Source organism: Taurulus bubalis (assembly GCF_910589615.1).
Source record: "Taurulus bubalis genome assembly, chromosome: 13".
NCBI lineage: Eukaryota > Metazoa > Chordata > Actinopteri > Perciformes > Cottidae > Taurulus > Taurulus bubalis.
The window spans coordinates 5,191,602-5,215,723 of NC_136601.1; the positions used below are offsets into that span (position 1 = coordinate 5,191,602).

Consider the following 24,122-nt stretch of genomic DNA (forward strand, 5'->3'; position numbering starts at 1 on the left):
CGAATGATAGAAACTCAATTGACTTTTCCTTTTCACAATTCAGGTGCCATGTTTTATATTTGCGTACAATTCAACCTCCATATTTACTGTACTGTGCACCGTAAGACCATGTATTTCATTTATATAATCAAGGAGATACCAGAGTAAAATCATCGCATGCGATGTGCGCCGGGTGATCCTCCCAGAAGCCCCTCTGGGCGTCCGTGGAAGAAAAAGGCGATTAATGCCGTGGATTAAATGATTTGAAAGAAGTGTTCAAGCCTTCAGTGACTGAAACACACATGTCCATCTGAGCGTTGATCGTCTATGAGGAGTACACAAAGGAGTTTCCATCCAACACAAACTGTAAACCATATATTACCATGTGGAAAGATAGATTTGCACTATAGAAAGAAAATATTTCTTGTACATCTGCAATAATGTAGTATACATATGATAGTGTTTCTGTTGTCCAGTGATGTTTCCATTATTTGATGGAAGTTTTTCTTTCTCATGACAGTAGTTTTCACAGAGCGGGACGGGAACAAGGATGCGTCTGTTATGAACCGGTCTGTGTGACCGAAAGGACTTCCTGTGGTTGTGATTGAAGCACAGCCGTTGAGATAACTGACCTTTGTGAAGGCTCAAACCGCATCAACTATTCAAGAATATCCTGTAACATGCCGTCTGTGAAGAGCCAATAACCTCGTCCCTGTGGGAGATGAGAGCCCCTTGTTTTTTTTCTCCCCCAAATGAATGTCACACAAAACAGGTCCAATTGACAATGAAGCCGGCTGGAGGGGGGTGAGACAAGTGACGAGCGTTGAAGGGCGCACAAAGCTCTCTTCCCACTATGGTGCTGAAAAGAAAAACACATTTTCCACTGGAGCTCGGTTTTAACCTTTCCCTTCTCTGCCAGACAAACGCACTCTCCGTCTCTTCTACTTTACCCTGTCAACGCTCACTGTGACTTTGACACTCAGGCGTTCCCTTTTCTAGCCCGTAATGCTGTAAACCCTGCAATCTGAACCGCATCTGCTGCGGCTGTACTCGCTCTAAAGCAATTTTGAAATAGATATAGCGAAATTGCTAAAATATGTCTTTGTTAGGCGGTGCGTGACACTCAATCAGATGGCATCTTCATCTTGATACACCGCCAATGCTGCGATATGAAGACAGCGCAACACAACACCTGCACCGTGAAGATATATTGCTGTTATTTTTCAGTCAAAAACTTTACATTTGGTGATTGAACAAATTAAATCTTTGCAAGCTGTGTGGAGCCTCTCTTTGTTTATGATTGACTAACTTAAGTCAATATCAAGCAGTTTGGAAATACAGTGTGATACAGCTGTTCAACACAGAAAATTAACAAACATTGATGAGGATCCCCTGAATAAATACGCCATGAATTTAGCGTTGCACTTCTATAAAACTCTCAGATTCAATGCAGCAGAACCAGAGAAACGTAATTGCATGCATCCTTCTTCCTTGTCCAAACCTGGCCTGTTTATTGGCCGAGGTCTAGTTTATAGTGTTTAATACTTCATGCAATACTTTATGCTTTTCATTAAAACGGTTGTACTGCAGAAACTGGAATGGAAGTGGAGCAAGTCTTGTCAGAGACAAGCTGTCGTTAAATATGCTACGTCCTCACCAATTATATGTTGCTCTTTATGTTATTTAACTGCTAAAATGGTAAAAAAGAAAGTGCATAAGAGAAAGAAACAGAGGTAAAGACTCAGATAGCAGTGTGTTGCGATTCATGGGTCATTTCAAGCCGGGACAATATTAGACGCTCAGAGCAATACTAATTTATGTTGACTACTTCACTTACGTACGTAACAAAATTTGCATGACAAACATACTCATTCAAACCCAAACCTAACCAGGTAGTTTAGCTTGAGTTCACAGCGTTAGATACTGTGGCGAGTTGGGAATGAGAACGGGGCATTAAATGACTCACAAAAAGGCTTCAGGTGTGTAGCCGTGACACGCAAAAGGTCCTTAGAAGTGGGGCGCTATTTAAACGCCTTCCCATTAGATCCCATTGCAGATGGACAAATAAGAAGAAGTCACTCTCTTAGAAGAAGAAGGATATGCAAATAGATGCATAAATGATAGTGGAAAAGAGCCTTAGGGTCCCCTAATATGGTCACAAGGTACAATCAAGAAAAAAAACATGGTATAAATCCCCCCCAAAAAACATGTTAGATATCAAATTAAAGATAGAAATCAGGGCTACAATAATATAATCCCCATGTACAACCTCTAAACACAACTCAAACAATAAATAGTGTTAGGGGTGAGGGCTTAAAGGGCTACACGATGAAGACATAAAGTTGGACAATGATTTCCACGCTGTCCTGACGGGCTGTGCAGTATTTACTGACACAGCTGCAACTTAAAGGGGTGGGAAACAAAATTCCAATCAACTTGCCCCGAAAGCCACCAGCCGAATCAACAAAACTCTAATATTCCCCGTCCTAAGCCCCGGTAGTTGTCTGTGACACCGTTGCTAACAGGCTTATTATAAATATAAATATATAAATAAGGAAGGAATAAGCTGGCCATGGGATACACTTCCACACCCCAAACACTTCATTCAGCGCCGCTCTGCTTGTAAGGCGATACAAAGCAGACAGCCAGTCAGGGATTTTTATTTCTCCTCCCGAACAGAAGGGACGATGTTGCCGACTACGTTGACTCTCCCTCCCAAAACTATCTGGGAACGCACGCTGGAAACGCCTGAGAGCTTTATGTTAAGATTTAAATCCAGCCGGAGTTGTAACACTTATGCAGAGAGGGAACTCTGTTTGGCCTCTTCGTCGCTCGTGACGTTAACAAGGATTTTTGCTGGTGCCCTAGTTTTTCTTACACTCCTGTGTTATAATGCTTGACATTTTCATACAAATACATGATATTTAAAGCTGATTTAATCAGTGGATTCATATTCATCAATAACTTATTTTTAAATCACTTCTTAAAATCAATTTTTATAGATGTTGCCCTTTTATGTTTTTTATTCCCCTGTTTTTATTTTATTTATTGGTTTGTTTGTTTTCTATTCCATTTGCTCTATTTGGTTATTTGTTTGGTTTTGTTGTATTCATTGCCTTTATGCTATGGTCCTTTTTTGTTTCCCAGTATTGACGTTGTGTATGACTATGCTTTGCTTTTCTGTAAAACACTTTGTTTTTAAAAAGGTGCTACATAAATAAAGTTATTATTATTAACAGTGGATCAAATGACTACACGTATGTGATCTCTATTGTTTTCCACGACGGAGTGTTTTGGCTTTACAGCGACTTCACTGTTTCTGGTTCAGTCTCAGCACCGTAGCATCAGCTGGTGAACAAAGAGGAACGTTTAGCCGCTAAGGAGCCAGATATTTCCCTCAGGAGTTTAAGAGAGCAAAAACAGAGTTAAAGGAGAGTGAATATGAACAAGTTTGACTTATGAACTTATCTATTGTGTTTACAGCTTCTCTCCACAGCCCCCAAGTCACCAAAACATCATTAAATGCACATTTCAAATAAAATTGTTGCCTTTAGTGAGTGTGCCTACAGCAAAGTATAGTTTTTACAGTTAACAAAAGTCACACAGGTCTTCTTCTTAAACAAAAGGAGCAACACTGGTTTGTTTGGAACACACAGAATCGTAACCAAGCGGAAGAAAGAGTAAAAGAAAAGTGCACCTGCAAACTTGAATGAATAGAGAAATCAAGCAGAGCACCACCTACACTTTCTGGCAGGTAATATTAGACAAAAATCCCTCCAGCAATTAGAGCTCGGCGACCCTAAATGAAGGCGTAATTAAACAGAAGGTTTCCACTTTAACACCTGCATATGTGCCGGCAGTATGTTTTGCCTTGTGACACTCCTGGAGGCGTCATGGCGGCCTCAGGCTGCGATCAGACGCGAGGCTTTTCTCAATGTCGAGCAGCAGAAGGAGCTGCAAGCAAGACAGGTACATTTCTTCACCCTTGTTGCTATGCAACAAAAAAAGTTGTTCAGTATTTTTAGATAATGGCCTTGGCTTTTTTTTGGTGTTTACTAGAAAAATCTTTACTAGAGAGTGAAACAAATAGAGACAAACAAGAAAGATGGAGTGAAGATTTTCAATGTGACTTTTGTGATCGGATGAGCCACATTTCTTATACTATGGCATTCTTAATTTAAATTCAAATTTTTACCTTAAGTTTATTGTAATTCTGTGTTGAAGGAGGACCGAGCAAAATACGTTTTTCATTGTACGGAGTAACTTTGTTATCTGTGTATATGACAATAAAAATATCTTCTTCTGTCTTCTATTGAAACCTTGACATACGTCAATGCGACCTGTGTGATCGGATATTGAGCAGCTATAATTCATGGTCTAAAAAATGGGGGTGAAACAGAGGATTAACACATTTAGTGTCGCACAAATTCTTGTCATTTTGTTATTTAAAAACTTTTAATTTGAAGCAGCAAAAACAGGAAATGTTGGGTTTTCGACTGGACTGAAAAAAATATCCAAATATTTTTGACTGATATTGCAGCTGCGCTGTGATTTGCAATATTTGAGGGAATACTGCTTTCTACATTACTATTCTCATTTTTGTTGAAAAACATATTCAAATGATTATGGTGGGATTTTTGCGCGGTGCATAAAATCGTATGTGTCGGCCGTCACATGCACCTGCTAGTACTTTGGGGTCGTACGCTCTAATAATGTCATACACATTGACAAAAGGGGAGAGTAAAGGGGTTTTCCTTCACTAGATTCATGGTTTCATCAGATCCTGTTGTGTTAAATGTCTTCCAGTGAATGTTAGTGACTTGACATTTAACTGAAATGTTTCTGATAAAGGACAGCAGGCGGGTGTGTGCATGTGTGCGTGTGCGTGTGTGTGTGTGTGTCTCCTGACTGTTCCTATCAGAGCTAACGTCCCATGAGCTTGGAGCAAAAACACCTCCGCACAAGGTAAACACGCTTGTTACCATAGAATCTGTAGCTATGGAGAGAGAATCTGGCTCAACGGGCGGACGGGCGGCGGGCGCACACACACACACACACACACACACACACACACACACACACACACACACACACACACACACAAAGTGGAAAAGTATTTCATTTAAAACGGTTAATCTTTTACCTTGATGACTTGGGAACAATGTTGCTTTGTCCATTTGCAGATTAAACTGGATTGAAAGGTTGAGAGAGAGAGTCTCCTTTTAAATATAAGATGGTGTAACTAATGAGAAAGATATTAGTGGTTCTTAGCCCGCATGAGAAAATGATCCCTCACATGTAAGTCGGTTTTGTTCTCAGCTTTTTGTTGGATTTGTTAATGCATCATACAAGACAGACGTTTTCCATCTGCGTTCATACAGTGCATGTGTGCGAGTGGGTGTGTGTGAAGAGCACTTTGTGAACAGCTGAGTCTCTTGGCTAAGTGTACCGCTGGAGTCCCAACACTCCACTTTACTGTGTTTTCACAGGAGCCACATGAGCACATGAGTAACACACGCAGAGAAAAAAAAAAGAAAAACCAACATCCACGTCTCTTATCTGCGCTGTTGTTGTGCTGTAAATACAATCCGGTCTGCAGATTTAGTATGTAAATAAACTTGACAGCCTCCCCTCAAGTGGAAATCACATTGATGGGTAGAAATGCATGACAGAGGGACATGCACACACACACACACACACACTCACAAGCAGATAAAAATAAATCTGGGCGACATGGCAACAGACAGTAATAAAGAATGATATATTGCATGATATATTGCACAGAGACTTCAATCTGCAGTCTTGTCTACTGACTTGGAGAGATGCCAATATGAATCCTGTGCACCGGGGCTCTGAATGATAAACACGGAGTGGACCGATGTGCCTGCAGAGACGCATCAAGTGAAGTCGACCGTGTGTCATACGGTGTTTTTAATTAGGATGATTAGTATTCTGCAGCACGCTGTCCATAACAGGAGTGTAAAGAACTGAATCTGTTCAGAAGTCAAATGAGAAAGTGATGCTCTGCTCTCGCTACACATTTATTTAAATTTTGTTTTCTAACTTTAAATGGACTGGACCACTTGCTACATCTCGAGAACACATTGATGAACATCATTCAGGTTTAAATGAGGCGTTTCTACACACTCGTCTAGCCTGACACACCGTAGTATACATTTATATACCTTCATGTCTCAGAGCTCAGCTCTATGCTGCAGGTGTTCCTCATGGTCTGCATTCACCCATAAGGCATCTCACGCCTGGTGCAGACGACACATTATCGCCCGGCATGTCCGCCTTAGGGCTTCGAATCGAAAAAGACAATAGGCGTCGACCATCATCAATCTATTGTTTAAATCTTACGCTAAAGACGTACGATATCACGTCTCAACCTACAACTGTAAACATGGCGAAGCGAAAGAGGAATGCTGTGAAAGCAGTGTCTCACAAACACAATGACACAGAGCAAGGGTTCAGTGCTTTCTGCTATTTTCTTGGTTTTATGAATTGTGCCTTCTTTTTCTTGATAATCTCATTATTACATCACACTTTGGCAACGCCGTCCTAGTTAAATGAATGCCAATAAAGCACACTAATTTGGTGCATCAAAGACACATCTATTTTTAGTTTACATTCTTGTTCCTGGAACTTAGCAACCAGCACCTTCTTCCCCGTGACATCACGCCAAGCTTTGACTTGCTGTGGAGCTACGGAGTTCACATTCTTTTTAATTTGCTGAATATCTAGTGCAAAAAAAGGAGTGAGAAATCCATTAAATCCACATTTTTAGAGGCCATGTCGCTGCAGCCAAACACTCACCAAACCGTCATTTTATCCCAACTATCGAATGCTGAGCTTTCCTAAAGCTGTCTAAGAAGTTATTTGTGAGTCCAAGGACAGAAGGCCAAGCAGTCTGGTCAGCGCGTCGTCTGACGGTCAGACAGCCAAGAGGATTGCTTCTCTCGGTGTGGCCCAGGTAAACAACGACCCGGATTACAGCCAGATAATCGAGGCTGAAGCCAGGCTGCGAAGGTGACAACAACGGACAGGAAGTGTGTCCTGCAGATCAATCCGAGGAGACAATCCAACATCTAGCCGCCGACAGTTAACATGAGAAAAGGAGACACGCTATTAAATTGTCTTGGGGCAGAACGTCCTCAACAGGGCCGTATAAAAAAATGATGGTGTTATTATTATCCACGGATGTAGAGGCATTTTTGTTTTTCTTGTCCCAAATAGTGTAAACGAGACAGCCAGTCGCTGGTCTAATCCCCTGGTGCCTCAACACTAGCTCATCACTTTGCGAAAAGATGCATTAATAAAAGGGCACACTGAGTTCTGGTGCATAGTTTTAAGTTTTGTTCCCATTCAAATAAAGAAAAGCAGAGCCGTCATTGATAAACTCAAACCACACTCATCCTTTCTCATGTGATGAAAGTCAACCGGGGCATTAAGCTCAATGCTGCTTCTCTCTCGCAGCTTGTCATCGAGAGCCACATCCCAGGCTCAGAGAGCGACACCGCCATGTTCCTCCTGTTCAGGGGAACCGCCTGCTCACCGCTGAGCGACGGCTACAAACGCCTCGTGAGGAGGATAAACGGCACGTTGGAGGACGGAAGAAGGCCCTTTTTTCAGAGCCGTCATCTGCGGCGTTAGCAGAGCCGACCCTTCCCCCCCCTCCCACCATCTTTACTGCCACACATCTGCAGTCTCAACTCGGCCTGTCCCCGGAGCCGACTCGTAAGCGGGCACCACTGCGCCCGCCAATGGAGCGGAAAGAGGGGACGCGGGACGCATGACTTGCCGATCCATTCTCGCCTTGCCCTCGCCTCTCCTGCTTGGCTTACCAGGCCTGACCCAAATCTGACGTCCCTGAATGAGACACGGCTTTAGCAGCACCCAAAGAAGTGGCAGCTCTTACGCCAACGCACTGCCTCTTTTTATTTCTTTTCCCTTTCTACCTTTTTCTTGGCTCTTTAAATAAGCTGATCTCCGCAGCCTTTCTCGCTGCAGCCATCTTTAGATTTTCGCCTCTACCTGTGCTTTCACTCCGCTTGGCTTTGCCACATTTCTCACCGGCTCCGTCAGATAGCTGGGAGCTTAAGCTAATGGTGGCATTATAGTATTACCTCAAAGTGTCTCAAACCTTCGACAATCTTAATGCCATGGCTCTTATCTCCTCTCACTTAGTGTGCCGATATGCCAGCCGCTGGTGAAGCAAGCTGCATCACTTTTATCTATTGATCTGCCTCTTCCCCTTTTTACTGGAAGAAAACCCTGAAACTCACTGGCACAGTGAACGACCTTTCACTGTTTGGAGTTATGAATTCAACAGTTTGTCTTTGTAAATCTTTACCAAAGCTTTGTCAAGGGAAGAAGCCCGTCCAATTATAAGAGCTTTAGTTTCACTATCCCTTCACAACCACTGTTTTTAGTCATTTGAAAGCAATTGAAGTCACAATGGGGGGTCTTTGAGTCAGTAACAAAGCCCGTCTTGGGTTCTTGTTTGAAGGAAAAATGTGCATTGACAGTAAAAAAAAAAGAAAGAAACAGTATTACCACCAAACCAACATGTAAGGACGAGCAGTGATGAACATTGTACATCGCCAAAAGGTTGCACTTGAACACACCGCAAAGACTACAGCCAGGTGATATACGATAAAGAAAACAATCCAGGACGTCCGGTTGCATTTGGGAGCAGAGATCCAGGATTCTGAAGGCTTGTGAGATGCTCTGCTGTACGGTTACAGAGCATCCGTACAGCTCGTGCACTGTCGTTACACAAATCTGAACTCTCGCTCTTTGTTTGTCTCGTTACTAAAACAAGCTAGCATGAGCACCATGGCACTCGTAAAGAAATGTTTGACGATCCTATAAACAATAAGAGCCTCACGAGTAGCGACTTGTGTAAATGGAGCACTAATAGCTTAATGGACTGTAATTGCGTAATAAAAACAGGTTAACGGAACCATAATTCAGGATGTTTTAAATGTCACATAAACGGTTCTCTCCTTCTCCTCGCTCTCCCGTCCGACCAGGGAAACATGGCGTTTCATTAGCTGAAGGTGAGGGGAAACGTTTTCTCTTCGTGGGCTGAAGTTGGGTTGAGCTGCTGGCTGATGGAAACACGCTAAACACTAACGTCGGGTGATTTTTACCCGTGCGATTGTGGTTACGTAATTTTACAGGCTGCTCACTGGTTATCGAAAGTAGGCGTGTCTCCCTGCTTCAATCCCTGTTTTTTTCAACAGGCATGTTAGTGATGGAGGGTAAACATTTGGGTGCATATTACCATTGCAGGGAGAATGTTTCTTCACCGGACAAGACTCACATGTCCCAGGAACAGGTGGACCAACGAACAAGTTCGTAGCTCCATTATTTATATTTAGAATTTTTCACCCAATTTGAGCCTTTTTTTTAGGGTCCCTCCATGATACATGTTTTATGAGAAGTTCTATACGGTAAAATAAAAGAAGAGTACTTCAATTTGCCTTGTATTTTAATATATTTTTTATCAGGTACATTATATTGAGTGAAATATACCCGACGTTGGTGATGATGTTACTCTTTGTAATTTTCGTGTTCCAGGGTTAAATGTTCTGATGCTCAGCTGCTGCCCGTCTGTAGCGGTCTCCTTCATTCCATCAGTATCTTTAAGCACATTCATGTGTGGTTTTTAACTCGGTAAAGCCGTGAATGATAACTTGTCGTCAGGTGGTCTTGGGATTGTGAGTGTTTTGCCTAATGTAAATGACTGAAGCGCTTCATTTCCAGCTGGCCAGCTCGTCTGGCTGGCTGAGCCTTGAGAAAGACTAATCCCAGATTTGTGGATCCATTTCAGGAGGAACAACATGTAGCTGAGGGCCATTTTAATATCTTTTCACAGGACTGTAGCTGCAGGCGAGGAATTAAAGAGCTGTACAATGTTTCTTTTTGTGTTCTGATTATGCGGCGTGATCTTCGCGGCTTATATGTGAAAGAAGCCGACATGCGACGAGAGCGTTACCGGTTTTTATCTCCCAACCTGCTAGGAAATCTCTGAAAAGCATTTTTCTGCTTTAACAACTAAACAACCAGATGCAACACGGCGTCACATTTATTCTGAAACACAATAACGCAGATAATTGGGAGATTATCGTCCTCCGCCACAAAAGGTTTCTATGACAATAACACACATTAACTTGTGCATGCTGCAAATAATAGTTTTATATATTAAATCAGAAATTGGGTGATCAATTCATCAAACATGTAGACTATATAATGCCAATAAATAGTCCATTGCAATTTACCCAGAGCCCAAGGACTTCATATATATTAATTCACAATGATACAAAGCACAGTAACAAATCCTCACATTTCAGATTTTGCTTAATTAATTAATTAAACAATGAATCAATTCTGCTGATGGATTCATTGATTTAGTTGGGCTCAATGGATCTTTACAAATCTACACACACGAGGGAAGGAAAACGGAGACTGTAGGATAATAAATCAAAATCTGGGGTTCCTGGAGAGAAGTTCAACATGATATAGATAAAATTACATAATGTAACGAGTTAGTAATACAATACAGAAAGTTAAAGTTTTGAATCACCATCTCATCTCAACTTTTACTCACCATAAGTATTGTAAGTATTTTTTTTTACCATGTTTAACCTGTGATATATTTCTCATTCTGTGAGAAATGAACTTCCAAAGTTTTGAGATCAGTCCGAGGTTTCTCACTCACTCACACACACACACACACACACACACACACACACACACACACACACACACACACAGTATCAGAATTGCCCGCACCGTGTAATCCTACTGAGGTGCAGGAATCCATTTATAGTGCACGCCGCACTTCATCTGCAGCCGAGTTTCATGAAATTTCACGAGATTAACCTGATGCCAAACAGAGAGTTCTCTTTTTAAATCTTCCAACTAGACCTTGTCAGTCAGAAGCCAGCAGCGAATTATTTCACAGTCGCGAATGTGTGTTGTTTGAACGATAAGCAGAGCATTGAAGCGTGTAGACTTCTGCCGACATCTCTTAAGTATTTATTTGTCTGTAATCTGTAAATATGGGCAGTAAAATATTAAGAAGATGTGCGTTAGTTTCCACCTGCGCCGGCCTCCTTACTTACCTCAGCGCTGCAGTGACACATTGCCTCGGGTAATCAGCTGGCATTACGTTGCAGGCCAGCGAGGCCGCTGTGCCCGTTAGTGGTGCCGAGGGCCGTCACTGTCACAGCAGTGACGTGACCGCATGTGACGGCTCAGAAACACTGCAGAGGAACACACACATCCCTCTCTCTGTCGCGTAAGATGCTCCTGCAGCACGACTGGGCCGCGCTTGTAAAGATGCCACATTCATAATCAGTTTATTTATTGTGGGATGGTTTGCTTGGATTAAAAGCGACACGTCGTAGATGCATTTGTTTAAATATAGTACACTTCAGGATTTGGATAATCACAATAATGTCTGGTTGGTTAGATAAGGAATTAGACGTATTAACGGGCTTGTTGTGCTTCTCATAATTTAATTTGATCTTGTTTGGTAACAGATGGAAGCTGAGTTAAAAGTTTTAAATATTGAGGACATGCAGACATGTTTGTGCTGTGGGCTTCAGGGCGGCGGTCCAATCCCACAGAGCAATGGAAAAGCAGCAACGTGGTCCAATTGTCCAGATTTGTGGACGACCAGCACGCTTTAAACAAACATTAATCAAGTTTGCACCAGCAAACATTTGAGATGTGATACGGACTAAAATGTAAGAAAAAAAGAAAAATCTATCAGGGTGTAAAGATTGTCCATGTGTGTCAGCTAATGTTGGCCATATTTCAGCCTGCCTGAAGACAAAAAACATGAAAATGAAATATGCATTGACCATGTTTTAATATTAAAAAAGCGAGACTGTCCTCCCGAGACACACCATTTTTTAACAATGATTTTTAACGGTTTGGGAAGGCTCCTCCAATGAATCGCCACCTTAACGTGGTGGAGGAGTTTGAGTGGCTCAGTGATCCTGGGAGCTATGTTGTCCGGGGCGTCAGCCCCTGGTAGGGTCTCCCAAGGCAAACAGGTCTCGGGGGAGAGCCCAGACTAAGAGCGGTTCAAAAAACCCTGATGAATAGCAGCCCACGGTCTATAGCTACCTCGCCCGGACAAGGGAAACCGGGGCACCCTCCCGGAGCCAGACCCAGGAGGGGAGCTCGTCGGCGAGCGTCTGGTGGCCGGGCTTTCGCCCATGGGGCCCGGTCGGGCTCAGCCCGAAGAAACAACATGGAGCAGCAGTCACCCCGTGGACCCACCACCCGCGGGGAGAATTATCGGGGTCGGGTGCTATGCAGACCGGGCGGCGGGCCAGGCAGGAGACCTGGGCGAGCCGATCGCCGGCAGCATAGACTAGCTCAACGGACGTGGAACGTCACCTCGCTAGCGGGGAAAGAGCCGGAGCTGGTGGAGGAGGTGGAGCGGTACCAGCTAGATTTAGTTGGGCTCACCTCCACGCACAGCATGGGCTCTGGAACCAAGCTCCTGGAGAAGGGTTGGACTTTGTCCTTTTCTGGAGTTGCCCAGGGTGAGAGGCGCCGGGCGGGAGTGGGGATACTCACAAGCCCCCGGCTGAGCGCCGCTATGTTGGAGTTTTCCCCGGAGAACGAGAGGGTCGCCTCCCTGCGCCTACAGGTTGCAGGGAGTAAAGCTCTGACTGTTGTTTGTGCTTATGCACCGAACAGCAGTTCAGAGTATCCGGCCTTCTTGGAGTCGGTGGGAGGGGTCCTGGAAAGGGCGCCGCCTGCCGACTCCATAGTTCTCCTGGGAGACTTCAACGCTCATGTGGGCAATGACAGAGAAACCTGGCGGGGCGTGATTGGGAGGAACGGCTTGCCCGATCTGAACCCGAATGGTGTTTTGTTGTTGGACTTCTGTGCTAGCCACAGTTTCTCCAAAACGAACACCATGTTCGAGCATAAGGTGGCTCATAAGTGTACCTGGTACCAGAACACCTTAGGCCGGAGATCAATGATCGACTTTGTAGTCGTATCATCTGATCTGCGGCCGTATGTCTTGGACACTCGGTTGAAGAGAGGAGCAGAGCTGTCAACTGATCACCACCTGGTGGTGAGTTGGATCAGATGGCGGGGGAGTCGGCTAGAAAGACCTGGCAAGCCCAAACGTGTAGTGAGGGTGAACTGGGAACGTCTGGCGGAGGATCCTGTCCGGGAGGTCTTCAACTCCCACCTCCGGAAGAACTTCTCACAAATTCCGAGGGAGGCTGGGGACATGGAATACGAGTGGACCATGTTCAAAGCCTCTATTGTGGACGCGTCTGCTCGGAGCTGTGGCCGGAAGGTCATCGGTGCCTGTCGTGGCGGCAACCCGAGAACCCGGTGGTGGACACGGGGGGTGAGGGAAGCCGTCAAACTGAAGGAGGCCTTTCGGGCCTGGCTGGTCCAGGGGTCTCCTGAAGCAGCTGACGGGTACCGGCAGGCCAGAAGGGCTGCAGCTGCGATGGTCGCGGATGCTAAAACTCGGGCATGGGAGGAGTTCGGGGAGGCCATGGAGAAGGACTTTCGGTTGGCCTCAAGGAAGTTCTGGCAAACCATCCGACGGCTCAGGAAGGGAAAGCAGGGGCTTGCCCAGGCTGTTCTCAGCAGGGGGGGGGAACTGCTGACCCGGACTGGGGACATCGTCGGGCGGTGGAAAGAGCACTTTGAGGAACTCCTAAACCCGGCCAACATGTCCCCCGTAGAGGGGGCAGCGCCGGAAGACTTTGGGGTGGTTTCTCCCATATCCCTGGCAGAGGTCACTAAGGTAGTCAAAAAGCTCCTTGGTGGCAAGGCGCCAGGGGTGGATGAGATCCGCCCTGAGATGCTGAAAGCGCTGGACATTGTTGGGCTGTCTTGGTTGACACGCCTCTTCAGTGTCGCGTGGGGGTCGGGAACAGTGCCCATGGACTGGCAGACCGGGGTGGTGGTTCCCATCTTCAAGAAGGGGGACCGGAGAGTGTGCTCAAACTATCGTGGCATCACACTGCTCAGCCTCCCGGGAAAAGCTTATGCCAGGGTGCTGGAAAGGAGGCTCAGACCGCTTGTCGAACCTCGGATTCAAGACGAGCAGTGCGGATTCCGTCCCGGTCGTGGAACAGTGGACCAGCTCTTTACCCTTGCAAGACTACTGGAGGGGTCCTGGGAGTTTGCCCAACCAGTCTACATGTGCTTTGTGGACTTGGAGAAGGCTTTCGACCGGGTCCCTCGGGGGTTTTTGTGGGGGGTGCTGCGGGAGTATGGGGTGCCGGACCCGTTGGCACGGGCTATCCGGTCTCTGTACGCCTGCAGTAGGAGCTGTGTCCGTATCCTCGGTAGTAAGTCAGACACGTTCCCGGTGGGTATTGGCCTCCGCCAGGGCTGCCCTTTATTACCGGTCCTGTTCGTGACCTTCATGGACAGGATATCTAGGCGCAGCCAGGGGGCGGAGAGGATCCGGTTCGGGAGTCTCGGGATCGCCTCTCTGCTGTTCGCGGATGATGTTGTCCTGTTTGCCTCCTCGGACTGTGACCTCCAGCATTCACTGGGGCGTTTTGCAGCCGAGTGTGAAGCGGCAGGGATGAGAGTTAGCGCCTCCAAATCTGAGGCCATGGTGCTCTGCCGGAAACCGGTGGATTGCTCCCTCCAGGTGGGGACAAACTGCCTACCCCAAGCGAAGGAGTTCAAGTATCTCGAGGTCTTGTTCACGAGTGAGGGTAAGGTGGAGCGGGAGATCGACAGACGGATCGGTGCGGCTGCAGCTGTAAAACAGGCGCTGTACCGGTCCGTCTGGTGAAGAGGGAGCTGAGCCGGAAGGCGAAGCTCTCCATTTACTGGTCGGTCTATGTTCCAACCCTCACCTATGGTCACGAACTCTGGGTCGTGACCGAAAGAACGAGATCTCGGATACAAGCGGCCGAAATGAGCTTCCTCCGCAGGGTGGCCGGGCTCACCCTTAGAGATAGGGTAAGGAGCTCGGACATCAGGGGGGAGCTTGGAGTCGAGTCGCTGCTCCTTCGTGTCGAAAGGAGTCAGCTGAGGTGGTTCGGGCATCTAGTCAGGATGCCTCCTGGACGCCTCCCATTAGAGGTTTTCCAGGCACGCCCATATGGTAGGAGACCCCGGGGAAGACCGAGGACACGCTGGAGGGATTATATCTCCCGGCTGGCCTTGGAACGCCTCGGGATCCCCCAGAATGAGCTGGAAAGTGTTGCGGGTGAGAGGGAAGCCTGGGTCGGCCTGCTGAACCTGCTGCCACCGCGACCCGACCCCGGATAAGCGGCTGATAATGGATAATGGATGGTTTGGGAAGGCGCTGAAAAGTGATGCAGTCTTGGAGGATTTGTTTTATAATGCACAGCTGCTGCTTTATTTGTCATGCATATAAAGCAGCCGCCCACACCAGTGAGTAATGGGCAGTGGAAGTGAAACACAGTGTTGGTCATTCTAATACGCACACGCCTCCATACAATACAGCACTTCAGTCTGCAGCAGTAATCCTGCAGTCAAGAGGACGGACCGATGGGAAACTTTTGGGTTTTGTTTTAAAAGTAAGAAATTCACATTTGCACTGAAATTGGGCTGGAGCCACACAACCCAATTCACCAGTATGCTGTTGACTTCGCGTTTGGATAAGGACGGTCTAATAAAGTCGAGAAGTGTTTGGACAGCAGATATTACAGATACTTTTTTTTAAATTAAAAGGTATTAAAAGAGCATTGGTCAATTGTACATAGCTTAGCTGGTGGAATAGAGACTAGTGGGAAGGTCGGGTCAGGATTTTGACTTTCTGTTACCGCCATGACAACTTTCATCGTACGCCGCCATCTTTGTGCTCTTCTTGTGTGTCAGAATGCGTCGTTTCAGTCGACTCAAACTGCCAGTGCCATCTGTGACGAGCTGTCCGCAAACTGCAAAGGTCTGTATGTGCGGTTCAGATTGACCCGACCTTTTGACCCCCGTGCCCCTGAAGCGGCTGAGCCCCCGCTGCACCAACAAGAACATCCGACTCAGCAGGAAACGCACACACAACGTAAAGGGTTGGTGCGCTTCAGCGTAACCTGGTGCTTTGATTTGGACCAAACAGCTGATCACCTTCTGCAAATAGGTGATCTGGGCGGAGACGTACGCGTCTTCATCAACTTATTTGATTGCGATACAAAAAAAAAACGAGGTCTTTGGTGATGACGGAAATAGAAAAACCAGACACTCGCTCATTCTGCAAGTCATTGCTATCCACTTGTTTTTGATATCATAAAAAGGAGGAATGAATCTGATCTGCCCGAAAATTATGATTGCAAATGTAAGCCCATTTGGGAGGATCATCACAGCATCTAATGGTAATCTCCACAGATGTGCTCGCAGCCGAAGAAATCTCTAATTAAGAAAATGTCCGTAACTGGCTTTTGCTGGGAAAATAATTAGCCATCGACACTCCCAACTTAAGAGACATCCCCGTCCTCCACCGAGATGTGCGTGGTCAGCGTTGCTCGAGGACACTTCAGCAGAGCAGACGCTCGCTGTCGAGCGCCGACCTTCCAGTTGAAGGACGCTCTCTTTAATCACTTTACCGCCGTAGAGGAGAGGGACGCCGCCTGCAGCATTTACCAGCCGTCCTCGCGCGCTACCCGCTGTCATTATCTATCGGCAGCTTTTTATTTATTCTGGCTTCCTGGTGCAGTCAAAGTAAACCCCGCAGAGCTGATGGCCTTCACTGCGTTCAAGGTTAAAACGGCACATAACTGAAGTGAAATCCTGCCATTCTTCCCCGTCGTCGTGAAATAACTCTTATTAGTCTACCGAGTGAACATGTTGTCGTATGCGACGCTGGTGAAGAAAATCCTCTTGGTTTCAGTTTGTTCAGTTCTTGACATTTCTGCTTCGGCTGTGAAGAGCCAAAAGACTAATCCTCTAACAGTGATTGGCCATGCTCATAATTTGGTTCTTGTTTAGTGTAATGGCCTATAATGATGTTAATAGGCTTTTGCAAAAGATTATGAGTAAAAATAATGATGTTGAGTTGTAATTTGGAGAACTACAGTGTACGAGTCTACACAACAATTACTTTTATTGTTTTGGATTCTTTAATAAACCAGAGTTTTCGGTCAATTGAGCCATTCTAGGGTTTACTTGGAGGCCACGTTAAGTGGCAGTAGACCACTTTTCAAGCAAAAGCAAGAAATATATTTGAATGTATTTTATTGTAACCCCAGCTAACAGCACGGCGTCTCCTCCTCGCGTCAACTGGCACGACCACAAAGCTCCACGCAGGAGACACGCATTGCTACTCTTTGGTGACCGGGGGAAACAAAAAGCTCTATCCTCTTCCTGTTCTGGCCACACAATGTAATAATAACGCACTTCCCATGTGAAAAAAACATTGTCTGTTGCCACTTCAAGCTCTTAAGTATTAAGTTAACTTCTATCAAAGCCAAAACTATAAACACATTCAAGCATGGGCTTCCTGTTTTGCTGCAATCTCCAGGTGTGGCAGGTCAGAGGTCATGTTCAACTTAAGACGGAGTGGGAGGTGCTTAGTCGGCCAATAGAAACACTGCTGCAGCTGTGTTTGTTAATGGAGAAGTTATTATAAGTTATTAGATACATTTAGTACATTATGAAACTATCAGACTCTAAAACAATGTCAACGCTTTGAAATTGGTCTGATTAATATATAACCCTAAATGTTAGAGGCATCATGTGTCTCTGTAAACCTCATAACTATGTGATGGTCCACTATTAATTATGTGGAATTCCCATTTCATAATTACAACGGTACATATTTTTTTCGCCGTGTGATTTAGCGACATCAGACTTGTTACATGTTAAATATGTACTATCTCGGAAGTTAGAGACAACTTTAATTCAGCAGCAACAACTGAATTGAACCTAAATAGAGAGAAGTTTGACCCTTATTCACCTCTGTATTTGAGATTTATCTGCATTTAAACATAAAAGGGCTCTTTCTTTGAGGATATTTCTTCCTTTGAACATGAACGACATCAAACCAAAACGTCTTCTACTTTGTAATTCCAGTAAATCTTTGATGCGCATCACGAATAGCTTCGATCTCTGCTTTGTCCTTGGTTACACATCTATTGAAGGGTTCCTCTTCAGTTTTCCTTTCATGTGTATGTGTCCTCCCCTGAACACCACCAAAGCCCCATAATGCATCTGTGCTCTGGACTCCCTTTTGACGAGCGTTGAATAAATATCTTACGGCCTGCGATTGTGTAACCTGAGCTCCTGCACCTCAGTCTGCAGCGAGACACGTTTCAGACCGCGAGGCGAACCATGATGGCTGCCGACAGGTTTCCCTGGCAACTGTTACTTGTCTTGATTTAATGCCAAGACTTTCACCGGGCCTCTGTCGTCTGTAGGTGTGGGTGTGAGTGGTTGGAGGAGAGGGAATACAGTCGCTAATGAGAAAACATTTCCAACAGGGATCTGCTGGCGTCGGCTCACCCACAGGCGGGAAACGATAGCATCCAAAGTGCAGAAGGAGCTTAATGCACTTCTGTGAGCGATGGCTGGCTTCCCCCGACATTAATTAATAGACCTGGAAATATAGCGGAGTGGTGGATGAAGGCTTTACACTCCTTGTGGCTAAAGCTGACTAATGTGTGTCCAGCTGAAGTCATGTTTTCTGCTGAAGTGTCGATCCAAATCTAAACTCCCTCAGAAAGATTGCTGTGTGTGTGTGTGTGTGTGTGTGTGTGTGTGTGTGTGTGTGTGTGTGTGTGTGTGTGTGTATGTGTGTGTGTGTGTGTTCACAATCGTTGAAGCCGACAGAGACTGAAAAATAACATTTTTATTTATTTGTTGGTCTTTGATCGGTCTGTGTAAATGATTTTCTCCCTCGTGACTGAGACAAACAACCAAAGTTATAGTCTTTTTAGTCATCGGACGCCTCCCTCCTTGTGTTTCGTCCACGCCAGGTGGATTTAGAAATATTGGACAAATCGGGATTTAAAGAGGGTCCCACCCAAACATCTTCTCCTCTCTGTTCTTGGCAGGATTCTGGTCCCAAGAGATTCATGATGAGAGAATAACGATGGGTATTTATTCAGGCTTTAACAGCAAAGTGGAATTTTGTATCTTCTTTTTTTAATCCGTCAGTGATTGAGCCGGAGAGAGAGAGAGAGAGAGAGAGAGAGAGAGAGAGAGACACTCCTGTTCCTTCACATCATTAAACTCCTCAACTCTCTCCCGGCCGTCACACTGCTTCCGCTCGCATTAAATGTGCCGACTGTCTCTGGAGCGGCGCGGCTCGATCCGTAAATGTCCGGTCACGTTTGAATGAAGCTGGAATGAAGACTCAGGTAACAGACGCCAACGTCTAGGTGACAGAAAATGAATAAAACATCACTTTTACAGCTTGTTGAAGCCTGCAAAGTTTTCTTTTTCGTTTATGATGCTGTACATCAGTATTGACAATTAGCAGATGTGTGTTGGTGAGAGTGTGTGTAGGAGGGAAGGAAGGAAGGAAGGAAGGAGGGAGGGATTGTGGGTAGGTGTTAAGGTGGCAGGGAGGTGAGGTTTCCACACTGCAGCTAAAAGCAGTTGAAATCTGTAAAAAGAGAATGTCACCGCTCATTTGCTCGCCGTGGGCGTGTAACGCCTCCCGCGAGCTCGGAGCCGCTTCCACGCAGAGAAGCAACGCGTCAGTCGGCTGCGTCAAACACATGAAGACCGTCTCCAGTGTGAAGCGCCACGCGGCGATGGTGGAGGATGTGATGAAATGCTAATTACACACCGACAGAGTCGTTTCTACGGTTACGACAGTATATCAGGCCGAGATCGACTGCTCGTTGGTTACTGACTAAATAACAGTATAGTCTCATCCGTCCAGCTAGTTTAGAGCCAGCTTTGGGTCAGAGATCTGTTGCATGATTGGCACTTAAAGTCTTTATCGTAAACAGCTGTGAGGTGCAGCAAAGGTCACGGTGACGTTGTGGTTCATGTTTGGTCTGTTGGTACCCAAATTAAGTCGATTATTGACCTTAAAAACAAACTATAGTTTGACGAAGTAATCCCAACTCTATTTAAAATGTAAAGTTTGCAGCTTTAAGAGATCGACAACAATGTAGATAATTGATCGAGCTTTATTGCTTACATTGCGGATTCTAGCTTGTTTTAACTGAAGAGCGTTCCTAGCTTTTCTTTTCATTATCATTCATTATACCATTTATTCTGTGGATTATGGACTGCTGGTTGAAGAATCCAGCTGTGGAGATGTCACTCTGAGCTGTTTTGCATTTTTCCCTATTTTCTGACATTTGATAAAAGACGATAATACGTTGTCGCCGCCGCATCACAATAATGTCAGGCGGCTATCAAAGAGGATCTGTTCACAGAGAGATTTGTGAGTTTGTATATCTCTGTACTTGGAAAGAGAAGTTGCTCTTGAGTCCAAATGCCATCTCTTTTGATGAGCTGTCAGAACGACAATATTTGACAATGAATTAAATGATTCATTCTGTAAACGTGTGCTGTGAGACGGCTAACGCTCAAACGCTGTGGTTAACCTGCAGGCAGAGGGGAAGAGACAACCACACACACACACACACACAAACCCCAAATTGTGTTTCCCAACAAACAGCGTTGCAGAGGGGCTCCCTGTAAATGAAGCTATAGAAATGACGAGGTTACTGCAGGCCAAACTGTATTCATCAATACGGATCTGACAGATATCCGCATGCACTGTGCAAAAAAAACCAAGGCAGTTCACTGCTGCTATTAATAAGCAGCTGGCCTTTGCTTACGTCATTTGACTCTGATGAACCCGAAAAAATTAAAAAATAAAAACGAATCCCTCCCGGTGCTTTTTAATAATCAAAGCAATGACACGACTGGAGCGTTTGTCTGCTGAACTATTGTCTTAAAACCAACAGTTTCCACACGAGTGGCTGGCAGTGAGGGGTCGGCCCTGGGATTAGACCCCGAGTGCTGGTGACAAACTGGAAAAGGCAAACTAAAAAGGCCAACAACATATGGAGCAGGGGCTTATGGGATTACCCAATTAACAAGGTGACTCAGAGAGCTGCTAATCTGAGAAATGTTCCGACAGTATAGTATGGACACAGGCGGTGACGGTGGAGAGGAGCCGGCATCTTTAGAGCATCCCAGGACCCAATTAAAGACCCCTCCTCTCTCTGTGTGTGTGTGTGTGTGTGTGTGTGTGTGTGTGTGTGTGTGTGTGTGTGTGTGTGTGTGTGTGTGCCCATTCCGGGTGTGTTGGGGACAAACACTCACTCAAGCAAAAATGTGGTGTGCAAACCGGCCAATGATCACGTGCTGCTGTCAGCACGATGCTGGGTCATTAATAGTAATTATCTTGACGGAAAGAGCGCCGCAGGCAGAAACCGGCACCTCTTCCGGTCCGCTGTCAACTCTCTGCGCGCAAATCAGAACCGCGCGCGCGTGCCATGGATGGGCGTGACGCGCAAAACGGGCACCGAATTGCGCGAGGTGGACACCTTTTTCTTTCTTTTCTTTTTATACCGGATTATCGTGCGGTCAGAACGGGCGCTGTTGAGTCACAACCGTTCATGAGAACTAATTCAGTGCGCACAGTTGTTGTTGTTTTTGGCGCAGTGAAAAGGCGACTCGTGTTCAGAGAGACACCAATCAGTCCCACCTGTGCAGATATCAATCAGTCCCACCTGGGATAAAGCTCCCAGTGCTAAACCCGACGTGCGCGAGACATAATGCGCTGTAGTAACAGTTAATCACAAGTTAATGCAGTCGGTCCAATGACATGTTTTTGTGAGTGCGCTCACCTTGCGGGAAGGCGTTGGGTTGCACCACGTAGAGGAACGCGTGCACCATGTGGAACAGGATCCCTATCGGTCCCGGTTCGTAGTGGGCCAGAGTCTCGTAAACTCCCGCAGGCACGTAACCGAAATCCAACTTTCCCGGGGGTGCGAGTCTCCTTGGCCCCGACTCTTGCTGGAGTTCTCCGGACGCCAGGAACACCCAGAGCAGCAGGAGGACCCCGGTCTTCCACATCGCGCTGCGAGGAATAACCTCCCGGACTCGCCGTCAGAACCGGGAGTTAGAAAGCCAAAAGAGATGGAGGAGGACTGCCTGGATTCCTTATCGAAAAGGAAAGGGGGAGGGGGGTCGAGAGTAAAAAGTGTCCAGATGGATGGACCGCAGCTTTTTTAAGTCCTGCTGCCCGCGGAGAGACTCAGTCTGAGCATCGTTGCCCGCGGTCTGAGGCTTTCAGACGGACGGAAACCGGGTGATCGTCTCCGCTCCTTCGATGCGTTTCGGTCCGAGATGAGCGCGCCTGTCGCTTCGACTCCAGTATCTGCGCTGCGTCACGGGAGCGCGCAGGAGGGAGGGAGGGAGCGGGTGCGCGCCTCCGTAGCATCCATACGGGGAGAACTGGTCCAGAGAGAAGCGCTCCTCCTGCCGGGGAGAGTAGGGTGGAGTTCAGCCAACAACATGTTGTGTCTCGGTATCGGACAGACATCTTGAAGGGAAACGGGCAGTGGAGGAATGTGACTACGAGGCTGCAACACTTCCTGTACTTATTAAAGCTGCTACTTCAATGTACATTCATGATGAAATAAGTATTCTGATCCAGTACTTCGGTCGCAATGGCACCGTGTACAAATGCAATGCCTCCATTCATCATTTCCCCTGAATAAGAAGCATGAAAGTGTTAAATTAGAAAAGTATCAAATGTAAATACTCACTATGGACGCCCCTTTTCAGATGTTGTATTACATAATATTATGTATTTGTATTACATCATATGTATTGGTATCACAGATGCATCATCATATGAGCAGCATCGTCGAAGTGGAGAGCTTACTGTTATTTTATTATAATCTATAAAAATGTATAGTATTTTATAAACTGATCTTGTTTTACATGTGCAATCTAAATCTGTCAGATGCATGCAGTGAAGTCAAAAGTACGGTATATGTAGTGTAATGTAGTCGAGTAGAAGTATAAAGTAGCACATGTACAAAAACTACCTTTGAAATCGTACTTGAGTGCAGTTCTTGATTTAATACTTAGTTACTTTCCACCCATATTTGTACTTGATGCGAGTATCTCCATATAATACTTAAATAATGTACTTTATACTCTAGTTACTTTGTAAAACTACACAGTTCCTGTCCTGCTTCACTGTGTTTCACCTTCTGAAACACGTCCCTCAGCTATAACTTCCATCTCTCCTGTCAACAGGTGCTCTGTCTTCCCGACCTTTGACCTCCAGCCAGAGGCCGGACAGAGGATACCTGAGGTGCGGCCTGGAGGGGGCTGATTGGTGGAGCAGCAATCAGCTGGGCTCTGCTTTTGTCTCTTTGCACAATAACATCCTTGTCCTGTCAGCGAGCGCACACGGGGCCCCGGGCTCCTGGAGACAAGGGGGCTCCTGTTTGTCGACCCTTTGATCAGTGAAGGTGCTCCTCACCTTCACTGATCACACACACACTCATTAGGCCTGCAGAGGGGAGGGCTTTAAACTGGACAGACACTTAATTCATCCTGAATTAGGAAACAATGCATTTAAAACAAGGTGAGGGGAACAAAAAAAGCAAATAAATTATAATATTTCTTTGAGATTTGGGGTTAAAGTACTGGGAAACAAGAAATGTAGTTTGGGTGAAATTGCGTTAACAAAACTGATATTGAGCAAATAATTATGTGCAGTTATGACATGCTTTTGTTTACCCAATACTGAACCCCGAAGGAACCCAGCATTTACAACAAAAAAGAAATACATCGGCATGTTAGAGGAAAGGAGAAACAAATGACACCATTTGTTTCCCATCGTCTTGTTTTCTTCCTCTCTACCTACATTTAAGTATCTTATTAGCAGCTAATAGGCGTCTGTACTCGCAGGGATTCCTTTTATTTCCCCGCTTTCTAATTAGTCGTGTGTATGTTTTTTCTTTTCACGTCAATTTAAAAAAAATATCTTTTTGAAGTGAGCACTGTCTAAGCCCTGTGTCGGAATTATCCTCAAAGTCTGCCTGACGTTCTGGACTCTCTCCAACAACTAATACTACTACAACTACTACAACTACTACTACTACTACTACTACTACTACTGCTGCTGCCGCTGCCGTCCTGCCTTGAGACAACTTCCCGTTAGCCGTCCT

At 45.7% G+C, this 24,122-nt stretch overlaps 1 protein-coding gene across 1 annotated transcript in view; it reads right to left on the reverse strand.

Annotated features, from left to right (window-relative positions):
- prom1a (prominin 1a) overlaps nt 1–22,008 on the reverse strand; it is a gene marked incomplete at both ends in the record, with an annotated part of 64,956 nt that extends 42,948 nt beyond the window's left edge. Inside the window, one exon of the mRNA XM_079229136.1 lies at nt 21,780–22,008. Coding sequence (XP_079085262.1) covers nt 21,780–22,008 — 229 coding nt within the window. The remainder of the gene's footprint in view (nt 1–21,779) is intronic.
- Between the last annotated feature and the right edge of the window lie 2,114 nt (nt 22,009–24,122).